This window comes from Alosa alosa, chromosome 18 (genome assembly GCF_017589495.1).
Source record: "Alosa alosa isolate M-15738 ecotype Scorff River chromosome 18, AALO_Geno_1.1, whole genome shotgun sequence".
In the NCBI taxonomy this organism is placed as follows: domain Eukaryota; kingdom Metazoa; phylum Chordata; class Actinopteri; order Clupeiformes; family Clupeidae; genus Alosa; species Alosa alosa.
In genome coordinates, this window is record NC_063206.1 from 28057870 (window position 1) to 28085303 (window position 27434).

The 27434-nt window shown below is 41.4% G+C and overlaps 1 protein-coding gene across 3 annotated transcripts in view; it reads right to left on the minus strand.

The window, feature by feature from the left end:
* Positions 1-4265: 4265 nt before the first annotated feature.
* chst15 (carbohydrate (N-acetylgalactosamine 4-sulfate 6-O) sulfotransferase 15) overlaps positions 4266-27434 on the minus strand; it is a 31442-nt gene continuing 8273 nt past the window's right edge. Inside the window, exons 1-8 of one of the 3 annotated variants that reach the window (XM_048270437.1) lie at positions 25404-25675; positions 13074-13749; positions 12333-12672; positions 10049-10192; positions 8769-8925; positions 7745-7901; positions 6612-6759; positions 4266-6145 (exon numbers count right to left, since the gene is read on the minus strand). In XM_048270437.1, the coding sequence (XP_048126394.1) occupies positions 5955-6145; positions 6612-6759; positions 7745-7901; positions 8769-8925; positions 10049-10192; positions 12333-12672; positions 13074-13496 (1560 nt within the window). In that variant the 5' untranslated portion in view covers positions 13497-13749; positions 25404-25675 and the 3' untranslated portion in view covers positions 4266-5954. Of the gene's footprint in view, positions 6146-6611; positions 6760-7744; positions 7902-8768; positions 8926-10048; positions 10193-12332; positions 12673-13073; positions 13750-25403; positions 25676-27434 lie in introns of those variants that run through there. The other 2 variants (XM_048270438.1, XM_048270436.1) reach the window with 2 other exon arrangements.

Below are 27434 nucleotides of genomic sequence, written 5' to 3' on the forward strand. Positions count from 1 at the left end.
AAATATATTGTTTTTATAGACGTAAGTTGCACGCGCTACGAAGAGCTTTCATTTACTGCACCATGTAGGCTACTGTAGTGCGGTTTGTCTGTCAACATAAAAAAAACTCCAGGTACCTACAATTTTCGCACAACTTGGTGGAAAAGTGTAGCACAGGTTAAAGAAAACCTATTCATGTTTGGACTCAAAAGGAACTTCAAAGTATTTCCCATATAGTAGCCTTTTAGCTCACAACGACAGTGAAAGTGGAACTTGGAAAGTGGAAGTCTCTCCACTGAGTGTTACATTAGATGCACAATCAATGTGAAATGATGCAACGTAAAAAGTATCAACTGGTAGGTTAGTAAGGAAGGTAGCCTAATTTTGCAAAATGTGATGACGGCACACAAACTTGGGCAAAAACGTTTAGTATACACTTGTGGTGATAGCCTACAGTTAATGTGAATCGCTGACTATAACCAATGTAGACGATTTGCACCAAATAGGCCTAAAGGCTGTGGTTGTGTTTCTACAACATGTTGGCACAAATCGTAATTTCTGTCAACTATGACGATCTCCATGCATGTTCAGTAGCCTATATTTTTCATTTAGTCAAGCAGTGGCATGTGGTTTAATCAGTGTTGGGCAAGTTACTTCAAAATCGTAATATATTATGTATTACTTATTATTGTCATTTCAAAGTAATTCATTACATTATAATATTACTGTCTCTGAATTGTAAGGCATTACACTACTATTGTATTACTTTTAAGTTACTTTTACCAAAATATCTAGAAATATGGATTTGGAATTCTAAATGCAGTTTATTATGCTCAATGCAGCTCATTGCACTTCTAATGGAGGGTGATGTGGTACAACATACAGTAATGACTGAGCTAGGCTTAAGGCTACAGTAGAATGCAATAGGTGCAGTGATGGCTCATGATGCAATACAAGGAACAATCATAGCCAGAATTTTGTTTAAAGAAGACAAAAGGTCAAAGTCTGGTCAATTGTGACAGAAATGCTCTAACTTTAGGCTTAGGCCTACTCATTAAAATCAGCAGAGAGCCCACTACCTGTATATTGTAACCCAAAACTTAAAGACATGTCAAGATAGGCTACACAGTGCAGCTACTGGCCATTTTGGTGCCCTAACTGGTGAAATACAGTATTAACCTAAGTATGTCATCATATGGCCAACTATAAAGATGTAATCTGCCTGTTCCCAGGGATGGGTAGTATTTCTGAAACATGTAATATGTGTTTCAAATGCAAAATAGTAATTTTGTAATTTTAAAAATACTGCAAAATACTATATGTGAAAAACACAAAAAAAGTAGATACTACAGACAGGTGTAATGAATAATTGGTAATTAGGCAACAATGGTTTATGTTTATCGCAATCAGCTAATGTGAGAACAGCTGTGTTCAACAACACTTACAGCTTTTCAGTGACATCTGTCCAGGAGAAAATTGTCAGGGCCGAATGTACTGTCCAGGAGAAAATTGGCAGGGCCTAATTTTGTTCCCAGTCCGACCCTGATGGCTTGTTTTAATGATTAATGAAGTATGTTTTCTTAGTGATTTTCATGATATGACAAAATGGCTTTATGATGTATGTGTATATGACTATAGCACTGTCTAGACCACAATATGTCAATCTTATATTTATCTTATGTCATTTTTACTTGATACAAAGGATGCAGGGGTGTAGTGGAGGCTAAACGCAAGTAAACACAGTTTATCCACCTCTGAAATGTCAGAAATAGAGTTTATCCACCTCTTATTAGAGTTTATTCACCAATTGCAATTTTTAACATTCAAAAATCACACTGTATTATCCACATTCACAATATGTAGGTCTACACTCATCAAGACTCTAGGAACTATTTAATACCTCTGGTATTGTTATAAGCATTGGACAATAACCTCCGCCATCATCAAACATATTCTGAATGCCTTTTTTAAAAAGAATAAAGAATGGCGGCTCCTCCTCTGTCCCGTTATAGTAGAAATACACCCAGGCATTGTTGTCCCACATAGTTGATGCACTGGCCTCACCTGACAAAAACAAGGTATTATCCCTTTCTTCACATCTCTACTTAACAAATAGTAAAAATCCATTATTTCTAAAACTTATTTTCACCAGGGGTATAATATGATATCAGATATAGTTAGTTATGCCTGGGCATATAGCATTTTCTGATTGAAGGTAGACACGGCACTGCCAGGTTGTGATGTGAGGGTAGTTTTCAAAGGCTTGTCTTGGAGGACTCGCTTTGATGTTTGCTAGCTTTGTCCACTTGAAGACGAATGAATTCCATCTGAGATGAGAGTTCTAATACTAAATTATGGCTTAGCACTCCTTATGTTACCATAGGTTTTGTTTCTATTTCAATATGTAATGTAGATGCTAATCTCTATCACAGAGACCAATACCAATAGGCCAACACAGCTTAATTAGAATTAGTAACATATAAAACTACATTATAATCAATGTTGTTGTTTCGTGTAGATGACTATAAAACTTCCATTCCCCCTATTTTTGCATGCAGACTCAATAAACTGGTCAATGTGAGGACAACGGTGTTGTCGTCCAATATCACAGCAGTTTTTTTCCAGAGGCAAGCAGGGTAAAACACATGAAAAGTATAGTTTTTCCTTCAAAACCATTAGTGTCCATTGTAAAACTTAAGCAATCTTAAGCATGCATCTTTTTGCATTATTCCATCCACAGTAAACCCTTGTGGTTCATGAGCAAATGTCTGAAGGTGAGGTTAAGGCATCTAGAGAATCTGATTTGTACTGTACTGCTCTCCCACTCACAAATATAACAAGCTTCTTCTTCAAACATCTCCCTAAACTGCTCTGGTTAGTTAATGGCTGAAAATATTCATGAATTTGCTGAAAAAATTCCTCATCCGTATCCACTCCAGTGTTTGAGAAAGTGAAGGCACTTTCAAAAGGTGACCTCCGGAGTGTCCCTTTGTCTCTATCCTTCGTCTTCTTGTTAATTGGGTGAGTGCATCCCTGGCTCTTAAGCTCTTCCTTATTAAAAAGGATCAAATGTGCCGCTGTCATAGGCAGGCTTTCATCAACTACAATAGAATCTCACCATCTCCCTGAAGTCATCTTCTTGTGCTGCAAACGCATCTTTGCTCCACTTAAATGCTCTGTCTCTGCTTTGCTATTATAAAGTCCAAGGACAAGGTGTGTGAGAGGACAGAAACTGATGAGTCCGGACAAGTCGGTTTCTTTCTCCTCTCTTGCGGTACAGCCACACACACACTAAAGAATGCAAACTGTGCAATAGCACTACTGATGTATAGAGGGGGATATGCCAAACAATGCATTACTGATCCATATATAAACCGCACTGCATAGTTTTAGGAAATTGGACTGTGAAGGTGCTGCCCCCTGGTGTGAGAATTGGTCATTTTACCAAGAAGATACCAAGAAGATTTCAATGTTAGTTTTTTTTTTAGTGCACACCTTTTAATTGAGCATTAAATGTCAAACACATTTGTTCGTTTACACAAATCGACATTCAACATGTAGACATGTGGCACACATATCAATGACCTCAGTCATTTCCCTGCAGGTAATGGCATTTGAAAGGTTTGCAAGAAAGGAGCTTTAATAGGCTGTGTTCACACAAAGAAATACTGCACTATAGTTTTCCGTGCTTCTTTATCCTTTCTTAAATGCAAAAAGTGCAATCTCAATCATATGGCAAGAGAACCCCATGTAAAAGAAAGTGTTACTGGATTCAAAGGACAAACCCACATTAAGGACAAACCCACATTGAGTAAATGTCAAACAGTCCTGCTTACCTCCTGTGACAGGAAGAAGTACAAGGACAGATAGCAGGAAGTAGAATGAAAGTGTTCAGGAAGATTTATGATTTATTGGAGTGGTAAAAATTATGCTGTTATTTACATCAATATTTTGTGTGTGTGTGTTTGTCTGTGTGAGAGACAGAGAGGGGGGTACAATTTGGCAGATTTAAAGGCCCCAAAGGACAGAGAGAAGTCACAGGTCACAGGTGATGCAGACACTGACAAAAGGCCTGGGCAATGATGCCGGTCACATTAAGTTTTCTTTCTTGACCAGAGTGAGGCTGATAAACCTGCGTAGATCTGCAGATGAACACCTACAAGGACCTTCTGTTCAGGTTAGCAGTGGCATCACTGCAGGTACATGGGTAGTTTCACAATCAGGGTAAGCGCTTTGTTTAGGCCTAAATATTAAACCTACGGTTTTTGAAATATCATTATTTTGTGTTTTTTTTTTTTTTTTTTGTTTAATCTACATCTGTTGAAGGGTGAAAAGGTGCTTCATGGCAACTGGTCACTGACAGTTCTTAGATATGTATACTTCCAGTGATATTAGAGTGTTGGAGTGGACATCTGAAAACAAATACAGTGTCTAGTATGAGGTTAAATTTGTGTAAACAATATTTTGTTGGTAGGCTGTTTCTTAGTTGGATGCATATCTGAAGTATTTCCTCTGTGAAATCAGTTCAACCAGGTCAGCTATATTTCTGGCCTATACATTTTAAATACCCATCATTTCCATTAAAATGATGATAATTTGGGCCTCTGTGCTGTACTTCACAACTACAACATATTATAGAATGTCTTAGTGCGGTATGTGGTGTAATTTTAAAATGAAATGTCAATTTGAGAATGTAACTGTTTCATTTTGCACTTTTTTCAATCGTCTATGTGCTGTAAGTCTTGTCATTAATACTATAATACAGCTATCCATCATGATCCCATAGTTTGAGGTACACCGACATAATGGATAATGTGGATAATAAGCGCTTACCTAGAACATGACACTACCCATATAATGGCTGTGTATAAATGCATGCACACACACACACACACACACACACACACACACACACACACACACACACACACACACACACACACACACACACACACACACACTGTGTTAGAAAGCAACTACACCAGCTTAATGTAATGTTATGTTTGTCTCACACACCCTTTGTTTGTTGAACTATATAAGTCAAACTCTACTAGTAGTATTCTCCCTGTGAGATATTTGTGCAAATAGCAGATACATCTTCTCTATCAGTTGTATTATCAATATTTCCCATGGTCAGTATAATGTAATCACCCATAATTGTGTAAAGTATATTCAACCAATGAAAAAAATATAAACAAGTCAAAAGAGTACAAATAAAGTTACCTGCACTTATTTAAATACCTCTCTCTCATATGAGTATCATACCAGGTAATCAGCTAAATGTGGCTTATAGACCTACTGACAGAACGCTTTCAGAATAACATGACAGGAATGGATGTTATTGTACATACATGTTAATTTGTGCAGTGTAAAATGTATTACTATGCATGAAAGGCATGATGAATGGTAAACAGCACTGTCTTTATGTTGATGTTACACATACAGTAACCACTCATTTCAGAAGAAGCCAATATAGACCCCAGCACACCACTCCTTTAGGATTCTGATATTCGCCTTGAGTTAATTATGATATTTCCCATGTTTTTTCTCATGTTATCTTACTTCCTCACCGATACAAAAACAGAAAAGGTCACATAAGTAGAGACACCCACTCATCATCAGAACATCTTTTGTGCATTTCACTTGCTGCAGAGGCAGTTTGGAAATTCATTTATAGAGAGACATTCAATTATTTTTGCCAAGGACATTTCTTGAATCTGACAGCTTTAGCCATTCATTAGAACCTCATGAAGACTGAGTTGCTGGCTCTCAAGACTCTGGTTAAGGACAGTAGTGTGGCTTCAACATTCTGAGTCCAAGTCTCCAGGTATCCATACATACCTATAATGATAGGGATTTATTTTTGTCTTTAGAAGCATTTTGCATCTCTGTCACAGTGGAGTGTCTCCATTTGGAGGTCTCCTAAAAGCCATCTATATGGAAATGCTGTTCCAAAGACAAACTGGTTCATCTTCTCAGGACTGTGTCCATAGGAAGGCCTTGTCTTGAAGCATCTTGGCTAGTCTCTGGTTGAAGGGCCAATAAAACTGCTGGAGGATGTCCCTTGTCACAGGCAACATGGGTCCCAGGTTCAGGTCAGCTTTTCTCCTGGTGTTGGAAGCTGGACTCTTAGTGATTTCAGCCTCCTTCTCTTCCGACAGAGGTCCTGAGGTGTACAATTCACAGACACACATTTACACAAATGTGTAATCCTACAAATTGACAGGACTGTGAGCAAGAATAAACTTACAGTCTCTACAGTTTAGGGTGTATCCTGTTTGCAACTTGGTATCATGGTTTTGCTAAAATATACACACCACTTCAAAAATAGCCAACAGTCAATTTTTTGACTGTTATCTGCACGCATTTGGAGTTATCAGCTCGTATGTCAACGCCGCATACAACATACACGCCACTTACAGTCTCACTTCCCGGTGTAGGTCAACGCCAAGTATATGGCGCCCTTTAGGGTTAGGGTTAGGGTTTGGTTTATGGTTAGGTTATGACGTAGATAAACACACCAAAATGCTATTATGCGTTAGATAACACGCCAGTGGCCATTGCCGTGTCATACATACGCAGTTCATGATATCAGTCTGTATCATCCAAAAATGAAAATGTTTGGGTCTTACCTAAACTGAGGAATTTGAAGACTTTGTGCATTGTTTTTTTGCAGTTGGCTGCATGATCCTCCAGGCGAAGCACTAAGATCTGCTCTTTGCTGTACACTGACAGCCAGTCCAGTAAATACACTATGTACAGGCCAACCTGGAGTCTTACCTGGAAGGAAACAGGGAGAAACAGGCTATGGAAAATGTCAAAGACCAAACAAAAAAAATAATGTTGTTGGGTTTTAGTTTCTTGTGTTGAAATGTCTTGTCTTTGTCTCATGAGAAATAAGGCAGCTTTTATTGAGATCTCACCTGTTTCTCCTAACTTAGGAGAAGGGACCCTCCGAAAAAACCAGTGAAATCACATTTCAAATGTTATTTCTGGTGGCCTTGTATTACGTAACAACAGCTGATGATTCAATGTACTGATAAAATCAGTAAAATATCAGTATGAAAAGCTTGAACAGCTTTATAGTTCTATGACCACAAGAGGTCCCCTGTCATTTGTCTCATTTACACTGCCAACCAGCAGAGTGCACCAAAGGCTATCCTTAAAAGATTCCCCCTCTAGATGGTCTCTACATGCCAGGGAGTTTTCAGAGTTATCTGTGTTCATGAAAAAAGGCTTATATCATTTTTGTCAACCACCAGAGGCCTTCTACTGTGTTTTGTGCTACAAATGTATCTATTATGACCAAAGCAACCCAGACTGCAGCTGGTACAATCCATGTAAAAACACTTTAACAAATGAAGTCCAATGAAGTTCTCTATCCTCTCGAGGTGCAGCAAATCTCCAGCTCTGAAGCAGAGCCAAGCTGTTTGGGCAAGTTCCCTGAGGGGACACTAATAGACCATCACTAAGCACCATGGCGTCAGACACAGACAAGAGGGACACTATCATGTCACCTGAGTCCGCATCATTCAAGCCCAATCGAGACAACAGAAGTGTCATTGTTTTTGTGTCAGTGAGACACAGCCGCATCTCAGGAAGCCATCGACACAAGGAACATTAGCCCCTAAAGGCTGTGACAAATAACCCTCCAGCCCATGACCATGCCACTTGGCTTTAATTTAGCTGGTACTAAGTACATATTTAAAAAGGAAAACAAATGTACAGTTCATCAGTTCATCAAACAGGCTGGAGGCTAACTCACGGGCATGGCCACATTGAGGGAGGTATTGTAGACGCAGGAACGCAGGGAGCTCTCAGACAGGCACGTCTCCAACAGCTGCAGGGACTCGGACACCCTCTCGTGGAAGTCCTCCACGGACTTGTTGGCCAGGCCGAAGTACAAGTAATCAGAGTAGAGTCTGGGGGAGGAGGACAAAACCACACAGCAGACATGAGCACGGCGTGGGAGAGCAGACACAGAGTGACTCCAGAGAGGCAACACAACACAAACGCACATGGACACGAGGAGAGGAGCTGAACACAACCCAGGACAGACTCTTTGGTTTAGGGATCAATCAATCGACCAATCAGTCTTTATTTATATGTATGTATGCTTGAAATAAATACATTAAAAGTAAGTAAGATAAAAAGGTCTCAACTTAATCTTTGCTTTCTAATTTCTTATGAAAAACACTTACAGTATTAACATCAATGCACATGCCGATGCTGTGAATATACTGTGTATTAGTCTTGAAAGGGACTAATTACATGCAATAAGTCATTAAAATTCTGTAAAACATACACAGGAAAGTCTGAGTCAGACATTCCTGTAGTTTGACTGCAGCTCCACCAAACCAAAGAGGAAGACGCTGACTCATAGTGTGCCTACCACACAACAAACATGGCTTGTTTTAATGATTTTTTCCCCCATAAACTATGTTTTCTGGGTGATTTTCATGATATGACAAAATGGCTTTATGATGTATGTGTATTTGACAACAGTACTTCCTCGACCACAATATGTCACAATATGTTTATCTTATGTCTAGCATTTTTACTTGCTACAAAGGATGGTATTTAGTGTGGTTACAGTTTAGTGGATTACAGTATAAAGTTAATCAAAGTAAACAAGTATGGTTTGTATGAATAAGCAAATCTATGCCCATTTTAATCCATGACCAGAGAAGTGAATGAAGTGTGCTATTTTGAGGGCATTTCTATACATCTGAATAAACAGCCTGTATATCTTATACGAAAAACTATAAGAGGATACATATGTACTGTACCTCTCTACTGGATCTCTGAGCATCACAATAAATTTGGCATCAGGTTGAACAGCATGAATGAAGTCCAGCACCAAGAATGGTGGCTCCTCCTCTGTCCCGTTATGGTAGAAATACACCCAGGCATTGTTGTCCCACATAGTTGATGCACTGGCCTCACCTGACAAAAACAAGGTACTATCCCATGACCATTTCTTCACATCTCTACTCAAGAAATAATAAAAATCCATTATTTTTAAAACTTATTCTCATATAATATGATATCAGATATAGTTAGTTATGTCTGGGCATATAGCATTTTCTGTTTGAACGTAGACATGGCACTGCCAGGTTGTGATGTGAGGGTAGTTTTCAAAGGCTTGTCTTGGAGGACTCGCTTTGATGTTTGTTAGCTTTGTCCACTTGAAGACGAATGAATTCCATCTGAGATGTGAGCTTTAATAGCCACATGAGTCTGAATTTAGATGAGGGCCTTGCACTGACTGCATCTAATAATACCCCACTCAGTGCTCCGACATGCACAGCAGGTATCCGGCATGATGTCCTGCAAATTCCTGATGAGGTCTCCCATTTATCAGCAACGCTGTGGTCAGTATGATGATAAATCAACTCTGACATTCATAGTCCAGACAGCGCAGTGCCAGACGAGGTAAAATATAAGCAGTAAGAGCTGAGACCTGCATGACCTTCTCACTGGCAGATCCAAAAATCTACTCTTTAATTCCAAATGAGCTCCTTCACACAAACTGTCACCCTTACTTATTGTTGACAGGGTAAGCTTTTGCGCCTGCGAGCACCATGTCCTTTACAATTAAAGTGATTTAATTTAATTTGCTTTGATAAGGACTGGGCAGTCACCATTTAGAGCTAAACATACAGCCAAAAGAGAATAACATAACAGTGCACACATCTTTAAAAAAAAAAAAAAAAAACATGTACCAGTAATATTGGTAATATGTAGGTAACAGTGCACAAATAAGAGCATGGTCATGTCCTTCACTGTGCCCTTGGTCATGAGGGTTGGGCAGATTATAACAGCATCCTCACGCCACATATCAGTGATCCTGTTTTATCACAAGATCACAAATCAGCCACTGCCTCAGTCTTGGACACCGCAGAAACCCCTAACCATTTCAGATTAAAGGATTAAGAAACCGGATTTCACCTCCACAGCATGTGTGAGGGAAAAGAAACCTTGTTTTTGCCGAGGGTCCACCTTGACTACAAAAACGGGCTTGGAATTGATGCATTGCTGTTTACTTTTGCATCATGATGTCATTTACCAATAATGATATCCCGCTTGGTGCGACCTTTGGATCGGTTCCCCAAGAGATTGTCGTGAATCTGAAAAGCTGCCAGGTCAAGCAGATCCAGGTAGTCCTTCATGGGGTAGCGGGCCTGGAAGGCATCACTCAGCCTAATGATACCTGAGTCAGAAAGACAATCAGTATTCAGTCACCTGTATAGGGTCATAGGAATCTCATTCATTCATTCATTAGATTGTTGTTCCCCATCAGTCCTATTCAGACTGTTCAAGCCAGTGTGTAGTGCAGCTCCTGTTATTCACACAAATTATCGGTCTGGACACCTTGTTGTGTGGCTGTATTAGTTAAATGTTACAGTCTTATCAGAACATGCCATGCATATCAGTAATGCTTCCCCAGATCAGACATACACACATAACACATTCATATAGATACACACTCAGACACACACACGCACACACACACACACACACACACACACACACACACACACACACACACACACACACACACACACACACACACAAAAGACAAAGGCATTCACAACAAATGGAAAATACCATGTGATCTTTGCAGCTTGAAAGTGTTTCATGCTTTTTGGTCACAGTGCTGGTATGAAATGTGATTATCCTGATACCACTGGGCAGAAAATGGCAATTTTGTAAATTGTTACAAGGCTGATGAAGATGAAAAATGCACCAGTCCCTGATGTTTTCCTCAAAGCTACATGAGCCTGTTTGACAGAAGTGGCTAGCAAAACCACTAAAAAGTTCTATTACAGAATAACACATTTATGTAATTTATGTATAACACACGAGAACACACATTTATGTAACAGTATGTCCTAAAGTTACTCAGTAATCATAAACAAATAAATATGTTAAGTGGTTCACATTTCATTTTTAAAAGCATTACCTAATAAGTTGATAGTTTAAATCATGTTGTATTTACTTAAGGATTTGCCGAATGTATCCTTGTAAGAAAAAGCCTGATAACACATTTGATGGCTGAGTTTGATTTGAGTCTGAGTTCTCTCTGTAAATCACCTAGATTCTAGAGGCTGCAGAATACAAATGAGTCACATGAGTTAGAGTGGCCTATAAATATTTAACACCTCCATAGACGCTATATCACAGAACAGCTTCACAAGCACTTTGGAAATGCTTGTGTCAATGACCATAAATAGTCACCCAGTGTGTTATTTCATCACACACAAGCCAGCTGTGATATATAGTGCACACAGAGTGAGTCTAATTATGGCTACAGACACTGGTGTGTTTGTATATCTCTCACTTTGATTACGATACCATGCAGCACGCGCAATAAGATGTTTGTGAAGGGAGTACAGCATGCATTTTTTTTCCAAATGGATATTACACCACACCTCTGACAGAGTTGAATCTTTCACAATTTAAAAATTGCTACTGTATTTTATGCTCATTTCTCTCTCTCTCCTTCTCTCTCTCTCTCTCTCTCTCTCTCTCGCTCTCTCTCTGTCTGTTTCTTCATGTGTGCCTAGATTTGCTGACTAAGCAGAGGCTGTTCTGTTCACACACCCCCAGGAGCACATATGTGGCCCTCGTTTGTCAGAGATGAAGGCATCAGTGCAGTGCCATAGCAAGGCACCATGGTCTCCTCAGTTCTGTGCGCCCCCTCCAGACTGAATTTGGGTCTGGAGTCCCTCCATTAAGAAGTCTATATCTAATATGCCTAGACAAGCTGTGTTCAGACCAATCAAAAAATGTGGGTAGACTTTATACAATGATGGACAGATGAGCAACAGTCAGTGACATAATCATTAACGTCAACCTGAGTACACTTGAGTTGATTTTGTTTTCAACAAAAAGGCAGCGGCTAAGCGAGATGTTTTGATTCCGCTGTTATACAAGATATTGACAGCGCAATTGCTTTAAAAGATGAACAGAAAACAGTGATTAAGGCATTTGTCCAGAAGAAGGATGTTTTTGCTGTTCTCCCTATAGGATTCACATATTTAGTCGCTCTGATTGGTCAGCCCTATCTATTTATGTGCCAATGCATTTTTTCCCTGTATCGGTTGAAATTCATCCCATAATCAAATCTAAATTATGGGTTACCAGACTAAAATTCTAATAAGAAATCTAGTCTGGCTACGCCAGGCTAATCCTACCCCATATTTACCTTTTTATGATTACCTTTCATACACATTTGGGTTCTGTCACAATGACACAACCTTTGGCATTAGCAAAGTTAAAGCTGAAGTTTGGTGGCATTGTCTGCAAGATTTTTTTTAACTAAAGTTCCACTGAACTTAACTCCTTACCAAATCTTCTTCTGGTCCACCAGTGGGGCTCCTTCATAGTTGTGAAGCGGACGTCAGGGTGCCGGCGTAGCCGGTCGTACAGGTCCGTAGTGCCACACTTCGGCTGGCCCATGATATAGAAGTAAGGGAGGCATCGCAGGCGGTACCGTTTCCCTCCGTGCTCGTACAGATGTTCCATCAAAGCATTCCTCAGGTATTTGTAGATGGCCTGGAAGCGGCGTGAGTAGAGGGTGTACACGTTCTTCCCGTAGGCGTCAGCAGTGGCATTCCCAATATGCTCCTCGTACCAGCAAGGATTTTTGATGCTGGTGAGGAACTTACGGGGGATAACGGAGAATATCTGTGTTGTCAATGCAGAGAAGTTGGTTTCAGAAGTTGGTAATGTCAAGTGAAGGCTAGAGGTGATCTAATCATGTCACTTTTAATTATATAATGTTGGCTTATTTTAAAACAAATGGGTTTGAACAGTGCTTTCTAGACAAGGGAAATAAATGCATAATTAAAAATATACATAAATAAGGGAATAAGAGTTCAAAATACCAAACTGAACGTCACATGAAAGCAACAAGAAGGGAAGGATAAAAAGGGGAAAAACAGAATAACAGAAAGACAAAAAAGGTTAAAAAAAGACAAAATAGTGTCTAACAAGCACTAATGAGGTCAGACAAATCAGCTCGAGGATGCTTTGAAAACATTTCTCATTTTTTCGCAAGGACTATGCATAAAAAGCATTAAACTTACATGTGGTTCACTTTCCAGCAGTTCTTTGAGATCAGGCACTCTTCGATGGCTGAACTCCACTTTGGCTACAATGCTCTTCACCACCTCTTTAACACCAGCATAGTCTCTGTCAAAGGTCAGGTTATAAGGGTGATGTCCTGTATTGCTCACAACCTGGAAGTGGTATGGCGATGGGGTCAGCAGGAGACCCTTCTTGTCACCATTAAGGACATAGGATGCTGTGATCAGAAAGGCCACTGTCAGTCCAAACAGGAAACTATAAAGCTTGGCCTTCTTGTTGCCCCAGGGCCACCATTGCCCTCTGTTCCCCTCCACTAGAGCCAACAGGCTCATCGACCTATTGCCTGCGTTTTGCAGGATAGGCTCTCTTCTGTAGTCCTCAGCCTGGGCAGGGAGGCTAAGGCGGCCATATTTGTAGTCCATTTGGGAGATGCCTCAAAATCAAGCGGATTGCAGTGTGGGAGAGTCGCAGATAATTAAATTGGACTCAGGAGATGGAGGCTTCCAGATCACCCGGAATGCCGCGGGACACATCTGGGAAGGGATGAATGGGCCTCTCCATCAGAGCCACAGCCAGATGCTGCTCTGGAGGCCGCACCAGCGATCACTCCAGATGGCGGTGCGGTCGTCGGTCCTGCAGACCAGGAGTCAGCTCCTACCTCAGTCTCCCTTCATCCTGCGGAGATAAAGAGGCATTATGAGCGCACTCTAAAGTAATCAGAACGACGAATAGAGATGCAGGTCTTTTCAGGGGAACATAATCGATCAGACTTAACTGTTCTCTCTGAGATTTTTTTTTAACCTTTTGCTTGCACTTTCATGCAGCTTCATAAGCAACTGAAAGGAAGTATCATAAAAGAAAAGATAGATATGTTTTCCCTGGTCAATGCAAAATGGGCATTGACCATTTTGCACCAATGCACCAGACACCAAGTGGTACTCTGCAGCTGCCAAGAGGGAGCATGTTTTTGTGTGTTTTGGGAGCAGGTTTAAGTACTAATCCATTTCTGGCCATCAGCCTCAGGCGAGAACTAATGAAGACCAGCCAGAGACCAGCTGCTAACCTTCTCACTCTTCTCTCATGCTGCACACACTATAGTAGCTTCTGTCTGTGGATACATGCATACAGTAGGTAAATAACTGTGTTCACATCGGTGTGTGTGTGTGTGTGTCAACATGCAGGTGCCAAAGTGTTTATGACTAAAGGCATGCATATGTATATATATTTCTGTTTGCAAGTCTCTGTGCATGTGTTAACGCAAGCGTGTGTGTGTGTGTGTGTGTGTGTGTGTGTGTGTGTGTGTGTGTGTGCTTATTCTACAGCAATTTACCATTTTAAATAATACAAGAAAATGTAGGTATGTAGGTATAATGTAGGTTTCTATGACTATTCTAATGAAGATGTAAAAGAAAAAAAAGCAGGACAACCCAAATAAACTGTAGGTTCTTGTTTGTTTGGAAATCCTGGAGGTGATTGCTGTGCACTGAAGAAAGTGATGTACATTTAAGAAATGTTCCAGTATAGTGCACAAGGTTTCTTGAGAACAAGAAAGCTGTCTGAAAAAATGTCCTTCATCAACTGTGTAAGACTGCTCCCAAAGCGAATACAGATGTACAATGCTAGCCTAGCATAATAGATTAGGACACGCATTTTAAAAAGACCTCAACATAGTCACCTTGTCTACACTAGAACATTTCTACCTCTGCTTTCCTTACTTTCTGCATTTTCCAGTTATTCTTTAGTTTTCTCCCCTGCATATAATGTACAGTATATGTATGTTAAGCATAGAATAACTCATGGAAAAATCTGAGGTTCATTTTCCTTTAATGTTAAACTCTAACAAAAACGTGCATAACTCATGAAATTATGCCCTGTGGTCAGTCCACTTTTAAGGTGTGTCATGCAATAGCCGGTCTGGGCATTTCAAAGTGAAGAGTTAAATACCACTATTAAGGGCTTTGCAGTTTTTGCAGCTTCATTTCTTTGAATGTAAATATGAAGACTGAGTAAAACGGGCTTAATTTATAGTACTGCATAAACCAGTGATATTATTACCTGCTGGGCCAATGTGGGTGGCCATACCCCTCTTGTTGACTGACAGGGCTTACTTCTGTATGTGTATCATGACTGTGTGTGTGTGTGTGTGTGTGTGTGTGTGTGTGTGTGTGTGTGTGTGTGTGTGTGTGTGTGTGTGTGTGCTGGCACCTGCATTACCATATATGTTTAAATTGGAGCCTGCAATAAACTAACAGCCAGCAAAAGCAAACGGCTTGTCTGAACATGAGCCCAATCCCGTCAACAACCATCATCGCCCCTGGCAACCCAGTCAGTCAGTCTTTCAGTCAGTCAGTCTTTCAGCCATGCGTCGCACCAGGGTGTGCGCACAGTAAATAGTATAGTATGGGTGTGTGCCCATCAGGGTGTGAATGTCAAATGTCGACAACAAATGTGTCTGGCTCTGCAAAAATGTCTGATACAGTATATTGTCAGTAGATGTGCACATGTATAGAACTCTTGCTTAGATTAGCCCTTATCAAATGTACAGGGAACACACTGCGATCAGCGTGAGCTGCCATCAAATCTGTAGGAGCTGAGCACTCAAAGTCAAACAGGGCCGACCCATACTGCCGTGCGCTAAACGGCGTCACTGTGACCACAAAAACATTACGGTCACGCAGAGGCTCGTAACAACATCTGCAAGCAGCTGGCTTCTCTCGGCTTGACATCGCCAAGCTCCAACCCCTCGGTCACTGACACAGATGGGCAAGGAAAAGAAGTTAGCACTTTTAGCTAAAAGGCCAATTATGGCTCTTTGGCACCGTTTGGGAGTTTTGTTATTACTGAAATCAAAAACTGAGTGTGTGTGTGTGTGGCGGGGGGGATTCCCAACCTCGAACACTACCCACACTCACTCTTATTGGACTCATAACTCTCTTATTTTACTATCCTCCAGCGCTTTTGCAGATTACACAGCCCTCAGGAGTGGGTTATAAAGCTCCGAGTACAGCATGGAGGACTAAACTCTTGATGTGACTGTGTGCCTGTGTGTGTGTGTGTGCCTGTGTGTGTGTGTGTGTGTGTGTGTGTGTGTGTGTGTGTGTGTGTGTGTTTGTATGTGTTTCCCCTCCTTGAGGCTAACTTGCTGTAAATAAAATGCTGGGGTCTCCTCTACAGATGCATACCAACAGCCGAGGTTGTTAGAAAACATACAGCAGTGGTGGCAGGTTTTCATACGCCACACATGAGATTCACCACATTGCCTATGCACCTCTGTGTGTGTGTGTGTGTGTGTATGTGTGTGAGGGAGAGAGAGAGACAGAGAGAGAGAGAGATATAAAAAGAGAAAGAGAGAATATATGCTCATCCTCTGCCCACAGGCAACACATCGGTCTCTCTCTCTCTCTCTCTCTCCGATCAAGCATCCGCTGTCTTGCTGCCTCCCCCACATTGTCCTCCTCTTCCTCCCATCAGTAGTGATGAAGAGGCTCTCGGTGGAGACACTCAGAACCATTAGTGGTTATTGACCCTCCGGATCCTCATTACTGTCTGGGCAGATGTGGGAGGGGATGCTGGTGGTGGTGGTGTTGGGGGTCGTGCTGGTGTGAGTTTATGTGTGTGTGTGGGGGGGGTAGAGATGTTGGAGTGGGTGGGTGTGGGGGGTTGAGAGAAGGATCTGGTGTGGGGTGAGGATGTGTGTGATGAGAGGAGGAGACTGTACTGGCTCCCACGGGGGAAGGGAGGCTGTCGCGATCGATCTGTTGGCATGCGAGTCCAACAGCAGCCACGGTAAGGTAGAAAGGAACATTACTCTCGTAAAGATAAGCCTTGTAGCAGATGGAATTCTCTTCTTCTCAAATTTACCCCATCTGAGAAAAACTGGCCATTATGTTATACAGAGGAAAGAAAGACAGGGGTTTCAAAATGACTTTGCAAGCTAGTGTAGAACTTATCATTGTTGTGGATGAGGAAACATTTGCATTCACATGTTTTAGAGCGTCGTTTAAAATGATAATGAAGCAGTCCCGATGCTTGAGTTTATTTATGGCCGTGAGTGACAGCAGGAGAACATCTCTGATGATTTGGTGCAGATTTGGAACATTTTCCATGCTGAAACAGACACCGAGAGAGAGAGAGAGAGAGAGGGGGAGAAAGAACGAGATGAAAAGGGAGGGAAAAAGGAAGGGGAAGATATCCATGGGGGAGATGGAGTTCCATGTAAACCTTTGATAATTCATCAGAGAGATCCTCCCCGTGTGTCGCTCATCAGCGCACAGAGGGGGAGGAGGTAAAGTAGAGCAGCACCAGAACATTCTAGAATGGCACCAGCTTGGCTGGATAAAGCCACCTCAAGTTTGCCAAAGTGTGACTAACAAGAACGTATCCAATGTGTTCCGGGTGCAGGGCTTCAAATGAACAGTTCCTGTTTTTCTCCCTATACAAGCTCAGAGGGAACATTCTTATCGTGGCTTGTCCTGTTTTTTTTCTTGTCTATTTGACTTGTGGAGGTCTTGTAGAGTGACTCATAGTGATTTATTTGGTTCAAAGTTAAGCTTCAGTTGAAGCTTTTGTTGAAGCTTCTTCTCTTTACTTCTGACATTTCAGAGCAATATTTGACCATTTCTTTAATCAAAGTATTTACAAAATAGCATCCATATTTTTTCCCATTCATTTCATATCCTGTTTACAAAGCCTTTGGGAACACATCCCTCAGAGCCTCACAGGGAAAAAAGCTGAAAACCAGTCCTTTTGATGGCAGGAAGATGCTGTCTAATTGAAGTTCCTCTTGATGAGGTTGATAAGCCGGTGCGAAGGCAGTACATCAGAAAGCTACAACAAAAAATGCACTGAAGTGGGTGCCAAACGCAAGGATCAAGAGTCTGGCCTCAAGTTGCTCTTCATCACAGTAATAGCCCTGGGAGTGCAATGGATATAAAAAGGATGTCAGTCAAACGAGATGAGCCTTTCCGCAGGCTCTGATTGTCAGTTGCTGCAGCCAATCAGCATTTAGCTTGATAGCCAGTCTGACAGTGTGATATCCTGATTCTTTAGCTGAGAGTTTAGTGGGAAAAGTAGTAATCCAGATGAGATCCATGCCATCAATGTAACTATGGCACCATCGATGTAACTATGGAACTGGAGCACATTGAGATCGGTTTGAAAATGCTGTGTGAAAATGACTTATTTACAGGTGATGTCTCTTTTAATGGCGATCATCACGCCGATCACTTGTAGAGCTTAAACACGTACTTAGCTTAGCTTAAACACGTACACGTGCTGTCCAGGTTGTTAACACTCCAGTTTATTTTACCCTGGATTATTCATGTGTGACCCAGCCGAGAGCTAATCTCTACTGGACATTCCTGACTCTGGAATCACATTCTTGAGAAAGAGTATGCTTGTGTTTACATGTCAGTGCCAAAGCATTTATCTGAGATGTGTGTGTGTGTTTGTTTGTGTGTAGAGGAGGAAGGGGCCTACATGTACAGTGTTTCCCACAGAATTTGACTGAATTTGTGGCGGTAGCACGACTTGGGGGGGAGAGCCTCCCCACTCTTAAATCCCATACAAACCGAATTTGGCTGCAGTTCACCAGAGTTCACCTAGATGGCGATCGCGTGCGAGTCCAAAATACATGGGGCTACATGGTTAAATGTATTGTTTTCACCTATTTAACAACTGAAACCCTCAGGTTTTATTTTATTTTTCGCAAAATGGATATGGATTATGTACACAGTTAAAAGGCTGCTGATGTGTGGATGCAATTCATAACGTTTTCTACATAGTTAAAATAAAGGTTCGTACTTCTCATTGTGACAAGCACTTTTGAGTCTTGGAAAACTCTTTTCCATTTACATCGGGATTTTGCAAACATTCAGTGTCAGAGTCAATGAAATGAGCCCTGCATGAGTATCGAAATTGACAAACAGCTGTAAGCATGCTAAACTCGACATCCAAACAGTATTCTAATGTTAGCTTTGAGATACTGCTTGATTGCACTTAACTTATTTTAGTCTCCTCAATGTACTATGTTCTGATAAGACCTTAGCAGAGTTAACTTTAATGCAGCAGTTTTGAACAAATTTGCGCAGCATTGTCACGATGCTAAGCGGATTTAATAGCAATTTAGCCCACTGTCTTCTATGCAATGCTTCTATGTGGCAACAACAATCCTTCAACTATCCTTAATGTTTTGTTAAATGCACATGCAGAGGAGGGGCAGCGGGCTCCTTACGAGAGAGAGCGGGCGGGGCAAGGAAAGGCTGCGTGCGTAAAAAGCGCAGCTCAATGAAAGGATTTTATCTTATCTTTAATTTAAATAGTACAACATAGAATATCCATGTGTGGCGGCTGGTTTTGATTTCGTATGGGAAACACTTATGTATCAGCATGAAATGAATGAAAGAGCAAACCTTAATGCTTTTCCCTTTTTTTTTTGGGAAGTGTCAGTGAGACAAGTAAACTCTCCTCTTCACTTGCGCACAGTATACAAGAGGAGACAGTGGAAAGCTCCTGATCTGGGCCAGACCAAAGAGATAGTCCCCTCGGACTGGAGCCACAGACGAGCCTGGAGGAGGGGCGTGGACATTACAGCAGCAGGCAGTGGGGGAGGGGAGGGGCAGAGTTGGCACCGTCCCCATCCAGTGCTAGACTGTGCCTGTCTGAGCGCACAATGTGCCTCTGTTAGTGGCAGGCGGTGCCATGATGAATGGATCAGCAGGCAGCGGAGTGGGGAACCGTGGACTGGAATGCCAACAATCTGGGTCCGAGGTCGGGCCTGCCACGCCTACCCACTCGCAGGAGCACCACCGCGGAAGGGAGCGTGATACTGTAGCGCACTGTGTTGGGCCACGGTGGGCAGGGGTGTGTGTGTGTGTGTGTGTGTGTGGGGGCAGGGAGAGACCACAGGAACACGCGCTTGGAAAATCTTAAAAATAGATCTGTGGAGGGCTCTGTGAGTGTATGTGTGTTTATGTTTATGTACTTGAGTGTGTGTGTATGTGTGTGTGTGTGTGTGTGTCTCTGTGTGTATGTGTGTCTGGGTGTGTGACTGTGTGTGTGTGTGTGTGTGTGAGAGAGAGTGAGTGTGTGTGTGTATGTGTGTGTGTGTGTGTGTGTGTGTGTGTGTGAGTGTGTGTATGTTATCCATTTACCCACTACTGTGTGTTTATGTACTTGTTTCTGTGTGTATGCGTACACATGTATGCATGTGTGTGTGTGTGTGTGTGTGTGTGTGTGTGTATGTGTGACTGTGTTTGTGCAAGCTAATGTTTGTGTACTATGCAGTGCAAGTTGATGGCTACATTGCAGTGAAGGGCTGTGTGTTTAAATGTGTGCATCATACATAAAACATTTTTGTGTCACAATTCAAAATCAGACAGACAAGCCATAACAACAGCGCCTTATCACGGCCCTGTCTGAGGCACAGTTCAGTTCTTGATGCGTATCATTACTGAATGCCATCCAGAATGTGTCTTACATAACTAATCATCCTGTTTCACCCAAATGGGCCAGGACAAAGACGCACAAAAACAAATCAAATCAAAACAAAACGGAATTCAATTCATAATGAAGCCTGTACACAAACAAGGCCACATTAATATTCAGTCACCCGCACCCAAATCAAAAATATGGACAGGTAAGAAAACTATAACTCCCTCATTCATTGCCCCAAAAAAAATCTCCTGCTACAGACTCTTGAGAACTCCATCTTCTTATAGTCTTACAGCTCTGGCAACACTGCCAAGTCTGTTGGCTTTTCTTCTGCTGTACCCACTGATGCCACGTTCTTTGTGTGGCGGCGTTAGGCAAGCCGAGTGCCAGCTTCTGCCGCAGGGCACGATGGCGCAGAGACCCCCGGCAGCCATTAAATGTTCATCACAATTAATTTAAGATGGGGATCTAAGTAACGAGAGATGGAGTCCCAGTGAATAATGCATACGGAGGCAGTACCAGGGGTGTTCGAAAAGGCTGCAGGTTATGCAGTCATGTACGGAAACACACACAGATCAGCTCACACACACACACACACACACACACACACACACACACAAACACACACACTCACACAGGATGATACAAGGGTAGAAAAACTGATGGTTAGGAACATACACACACACACACACACACACACACACAAACACAAAAGAGCTGATGGAGAAAGGGTCTCTCCCAGAAGAACAGATGTACTTTTTCAAAAGCTGAATATACTAGTACATACTCTCACAGAAGGAGCACATTCACATTCGGGTTCACACACACACACACACACACACACACACACACACACACACACACACACACACACACACTTTGATCTGTGCTTGAAAGAAAGTTATTAAAAAAGTATTTTTTGGTAAAAACTAGTATAGTGTAGGCAGAATCATCCAATGCACCATAGCATAAATCATGAGGTAATTACTCCTACAACAAACTCCCCAACCCCACCTCACTGTCTCACACTGACATCTCTCATTGGTTGGACATTCAGGCTACTGGCAGCGCATTTGGTACCGTGAAGATGAGCCGTTACGTATCCTGGGCACAACATGCAGCGTGTTTGTGATTGGCCACCGGCCAGCTGTGCATTGCTGTTTTATCTTGCGTCATGTTGTGTGATATTAAATAGTCTTGGTTGCTGATTGGCCACTGTGAAAATCTCCTACTTACAGCACAATGAATTTATCACCTCTCCTGTGTATATCTGAAAAACTCATCTCACTTGTCTCACACTCATCTTACATATCTCACTCTGACATCTCTCTCATTTCCGCTCAGATATCCCTCTGCTCAGGGGCGTAGCCAATCTGATGGATGAGGCGAGTCTTTTTCCCAATTTGTGGACCTTTTTAGTGTATGCACAACCAGTCAGACAATCTTATTTCAGAAGTGGAGTACCAGAGAGCTTTAGATTCACAGCATCAAAATAGTCAACTATTGTGTATTTTGTTGTGTAAGCTTACATTGCCTATGCCATAGATGAGGGTCTAGGGGGGACTATTTAGACTATTTTTTAAAACTATTTTTTGCAAGATGAATCTGCCTAGTTTCTCTGACTTTGGTATGAAAAATCTATCTCCATTTTAATTGCAGCCATTTTACCCATATAAAGCCAACCAATGATGACCAATGATGACCAATGAAATCAAAATAGGCGTGTCCTGCATGGTGCAGCTACAGGGATGGTCAGTAATTTTGATATGTATTTCAAATAGAAAATAGCATTTTGTTATTTGTATTTTATTGGTTTGAAGAAAATGGCAGTGTATTTTATATCAAAATACTGTATATATGTGTATTTTTGTAGTTTAAAAATGCTGCCAAAATATTTCTGGTAAAACCAATACTTTTGGTGATATTAGTAATTTGCCCAGACTACCGAGATTCAGGAAGATTATCCAGTGCCAGATGAGCAACATGTTAGTTGCATGCTCACACCAACCCACTAACTCAACTCAAGTCAAGTTTGCCTGTTTTTGGTAGAACTTTGGAACAACTTTGACTGTGATGTGTAAGCTTATGTGTCCTCCAAAGCTGATGACCTTTTCGAGTAATGTTGCTGGGCAATGTTCCTGAGTATTATTGTTCTGGCATGTTCCCTTTGATATTGGGCAACTTATTTTTCAGTAGGCAAATTAACATGATCATCCAATCTGAACACATGGCACCGGCTATGTGGTTGGCCTGCTCAAAAAGTTGGCTCCAGGGCATGCACTGACGATGTCAGAGACTTCATCCTCCATTTTATATGTCAGTGTACCATGAGTTTGAAGTTGTTATGGGCTTGTTTACACGTATCTAGATTTTTTTTTTAAATGGATATTTTTGTATGCGTTTGTTTTTTTAATCACGTTTACACGACATTTGATTAAAAAATATATCCATACACACTGGAACGCAAAATGATTCCAAAGGTGAATGTTTATGTAGAACCTAGAATAAAGTGTTGTCTAGGTCGTCTACTTGTCTGCGTTGCTCGCCCTCCCTCCCCTCAATTAGCCTAGGCCAGGGGTCGGCAACCTTTTTTGCCTGGAGAGCCACTTTTACAAATTTTTTTTTTTTTTAATCTCAGAAGAGCCACATAAAGACGGTTACAAGAAAAAGTTTGGATATTTAAAGTACAGTTAGGCTACTTTCATTCAACAGAGGATTTTTAAATACATTTTCTACTAGTTTTAAAAGTAACTATATATAGTAATGTGCAAGTAACTTGAAATGTAAAGTGGAATGACAGAAGTAGGCTATAGGCCTTTAGGCTGCCCATGTAGGCTAAACACCACCTCCTATTGTGTCCTTTGGTATGCAAAGTATCAACACACTCAATTTTCGTTGACATGTCATTGGCGAAATTGAACATTAGGCCTACCAGCGATTAGATTTGGTGATGGCCTTGGAGTCTGGCTGGCTCATATTCAGTGAGGTGAAGTTTCATGCAAGAATTGAGGCTGTCATCATTTAAGGGCAACTCCACGCAAAACTGTCATATATCCATAACGCCAACTAAATAGCCTACCATGGGATTGTGTTGGCGTTATGTATGTGACAGTTTTGCGCGGAATTGCCCTTAAACGTAAGCACAGGTTTGTCTTTATATTTTTCATATGTGAAAAAGATTTCTCACATGCAAGTGGAATAGGGTTAACACAGCAATACTAACTCGTTGCAGTGTGCGATAACGGGCAGTTCATTTTGCGTTTTCAGAATCAGTCTTCGGATGGAAACCTATCCATTTCAGCCCGCTTGTGTTCGCACTCGCAGCTGTGGTCGCTGACGTTTCCTTTTTGACATTTTCCTAATCTAGCCTACAGCAAGTGCACACATCAACAATAACAATTAAAGTGTTGTCGTTGACTGGAATGGAGGGAAATCGGTGATTTTGTTTGATATTGACATGGCAACGAACCACGAATGTAGGCCTACCAATATTGTGCAGGCTACGTTATGGAGTCATGTGAGGTGGAAAGTTATATAAATTAGGCTACTCAGATAGAGCTACAATATTACATTTTGAAAATGAACGAACTAAAATAAAATACATTTTAATTAAATACTCATTAATTATTTTCAAAAGCTGAGCCGCATCAGAGGGATCAAAGAGCCGCAGGTTGCCGACCACTGGCCTAGGCCTACTGGCAAGGAGAAAGACACGTTGGTTTACCAGTGCTAGTTTATCAGTTTGGCCAACAATATACAATATGAGATGGAGATGAGTTGTCAGTTATGTTATATCGTGGCAAGCATTGATTAAAATGTGCAAAAGCCTACCAACATCTCACGGTTCACTTTACACTTCGGCGTCTGTAATTGTGCTATCAGTCAAAGTTCAATTGCATATCCGAGAATAAACTTAGGTACATATAAAGTGTACAGAAGGCTACGCGTTTTGGGCTGATTAAACCGAAGGGAAATGGCAAAAAGCGACTCATAAAGCAGCTCATACATTTGGACCGATGACGAGAACTACTTTCTCTTAGTAGGCTACAGTATAAAGTGAGGAAAGTTCAGGAGGGCACGGATTACGCTACTAATAGCCTATAAACATTAGCTCTCGCCCATGTTCATTTTGTCAAAGTAGGCTACCTCTTGGAGGAAAAAAGGTTGGCGACGCCTGCTTTATATCAACACCAGCAATTGCCACTTAGCCAAAGTCAATAATGAAAATACCGATGCGCTATTAGATGTTGCACTGCTTGCTGGAATGACGGATATCACTCTCATTGGTTTTACACCCAAAAGACACCCATGGCCATAAAAAACTTAAGAACTATAACATGCGATTAGGGTCAAAATGCCTAATAACAAAACGCCTACAGGTGTAAAAACATTAGGCTACATTTATTTAGCTATCCACAACGTAAACAGGCGATTTAGAATGCCGTGTAGCCTACGCCCACAGACAGACGCCCACACACCTTGCGATCTTACATCCAATAATAGGCCTAGGCTACAGTAATTCATGAGAATATCTGCATTTTAAATAAAGACATGTAATAACACTGCCGTGATGTAAGTGTGGTAGGCTATTGAGTATCCATGAGTTGCTGGCAAGTGCTCATGGACAATGACCCAGCTAGTAGTCTGCACATAGCACACATAAGGCCTTTTAACTGAGAACTGAAATGGGGCGGCTGTTTTAATGACCGTGTTGGCAGCAGAGCCAACATCACAACACTTTCAATGCGCCAAGGATAAAACTCGCACGGTATGCCAAACTGACCAGAATAGCAAACCCACTGCCAAAACTCACCATAGCATAACTTCTCAGATACGGCAATTAATCATGCCACAGCGGGCCAGAATAACAAACATAGCCTACCTTATCTTCTACATACCTGTACATTCTCTAGGTTTGGAAATGAAGATGACTTTATCCAACATGTTATCCGTTGAGTAGGCCTAGCCTAGGCTATGTTAGCGTCACAAGACTAAACTTACTTACATGAAGTAAACTCTATAATTAACTCAGAAGTCAACAGACAGTTGTGTGAACCTGTGTGAGGTGAGCACGAAATAGTATGCGAAATATTAAAAATAATCGCATATCAGGTGTGGTGTGTAGGCTACAGTCTGTGTGAAATGTTCAGGCAGGCACTGCACTGCACGTCAAAAGCTCCGCTCTAGAATCTTTGCTGCACATATGAAATCGAATTGACACACGACACAATCGAAAGCGTCATCGTTTTAATAAATTTTCACTTTGGAGTTCGTTTGTAAAAGTAACAAGTTTACGTGTAAACGAAAGGGCAAAACGCATACCAAAGTATGCGTTTATACAAACATCTAGATATGTGTAAACGGGCCCTTAGTTAAGTTGTATTAGAATTGCATTGGGTTGCTTTCTCAATAGGTTCGGTGGTTATTAGTTAGTAGTTCAGTTGTGACTTTTATAAAATATTTTTGGGGCTTTTTGCCTTTATTTGGACAGGACAGTGGAGAGTGAAACAGGAAGCAAATGGGAGAGAGAGATGGGGTGGGATCGGGAAATGACTGCAGGTCGGATTTAAGCCTGTGTCCCCGTGGGCACTCGGACCCGAATATGGTACAGGCGCTGTAGGCCTAGCTAGCTGTGCCACAGCAGATGGTGGTCAGAGACCTGTAAACATTTCACACAAAGGAGAAAATATCACGTCACAATCCCAAAACCCTTTTTTTCCCTGTCCACATGAAAACAGGGAGTTTTTCTTAAGTTTTTCTAAATAACCATTTCAGTGACTAAAAACTGAGTTTTCTTTTGAACGAAATGGCAAAAATGCTTAAAAAAGATATGACACTCCCACCCCCTCTCGTCTCACACTGCCTCACACCGATATCTCTCTCTTGCCTCACACTGATATCCTTCTCTCTCTTGCCTCACACTGATATATCCCTCTCTCGTCTCACACCAATGTCTTTCACATATCTTCATATTCTGAAAGAAATAGATTTCTATGAACCTCATTTATAACCCTTATAAATCTTCCAGGACAGCTTTGCCAGATGACATTCACAATGCTGCAAAGTCATGTTTTTTGTGGTTTTTGCCTTTATTTGAGAGGACAGTGGAGACAGAAGAGAGAGTGGTGGGGTTGAAATAGGGAAATGATCCCAGATTGGGAATCGAACCCAGATCCCTGTGAGTACTAAGACCCAAATATGGTCAGGAGGCTGCCATGTGCATCATGTCTCCCTCTGCTGTCATGCTGTCAAGTCATCTTGGTGTGTTATAAAAAATCAGAACCTAAAGCTTCAATTCTCAAGGTGTTCTTATGTTTCAAACACACTTTGTCAACCAAAGTGAGTCAGCTCTAGCAAGAAGGAGAACATTCTTTCCAAGAACACTTAAGAACTCTGAAGGTCTGTCTTATATATTCCTCTATTGGCCATTGCAGCTTATTTATTTAAGACCAATTTAGCTCAATTTGGAAGAAGCAAGCAATATTCATGAGGCTGGCAGTAGTTTTCACAGGCTGGCGTTATTTTCAAAACATGCCATAAATTATTGTGTCGGCTCCAATCTTCCCAATGCCATCATCCACGGCTGTGTGAAATAAGACTAGAAAGAAGCTGTGGAGGAAGCAGTCTCCTAAGACTTCCGAGGAAGAAGTCCTAGATGGCACATGAGAAAATGGCTGTTACGGTGCTATATCACATACAAGTCTTTGAATTAGAGCGACTTGATGCCGGACATCTACAATGTACACATTGTGTAATTTCCTATGCCTCAGAGATGTTCTGCCACTCAGGTGTGTGGTATCATTATGCATGCTCTCCAATGTGTAAAATGAACTAATAACGGAGAGTTTTGGTGTGTCTATTACATAAAATGTATGCAAGGGCTATGCAAGAGGTTCCATGTGAACTAATCAGTAGGGTTTTTTTTTTTT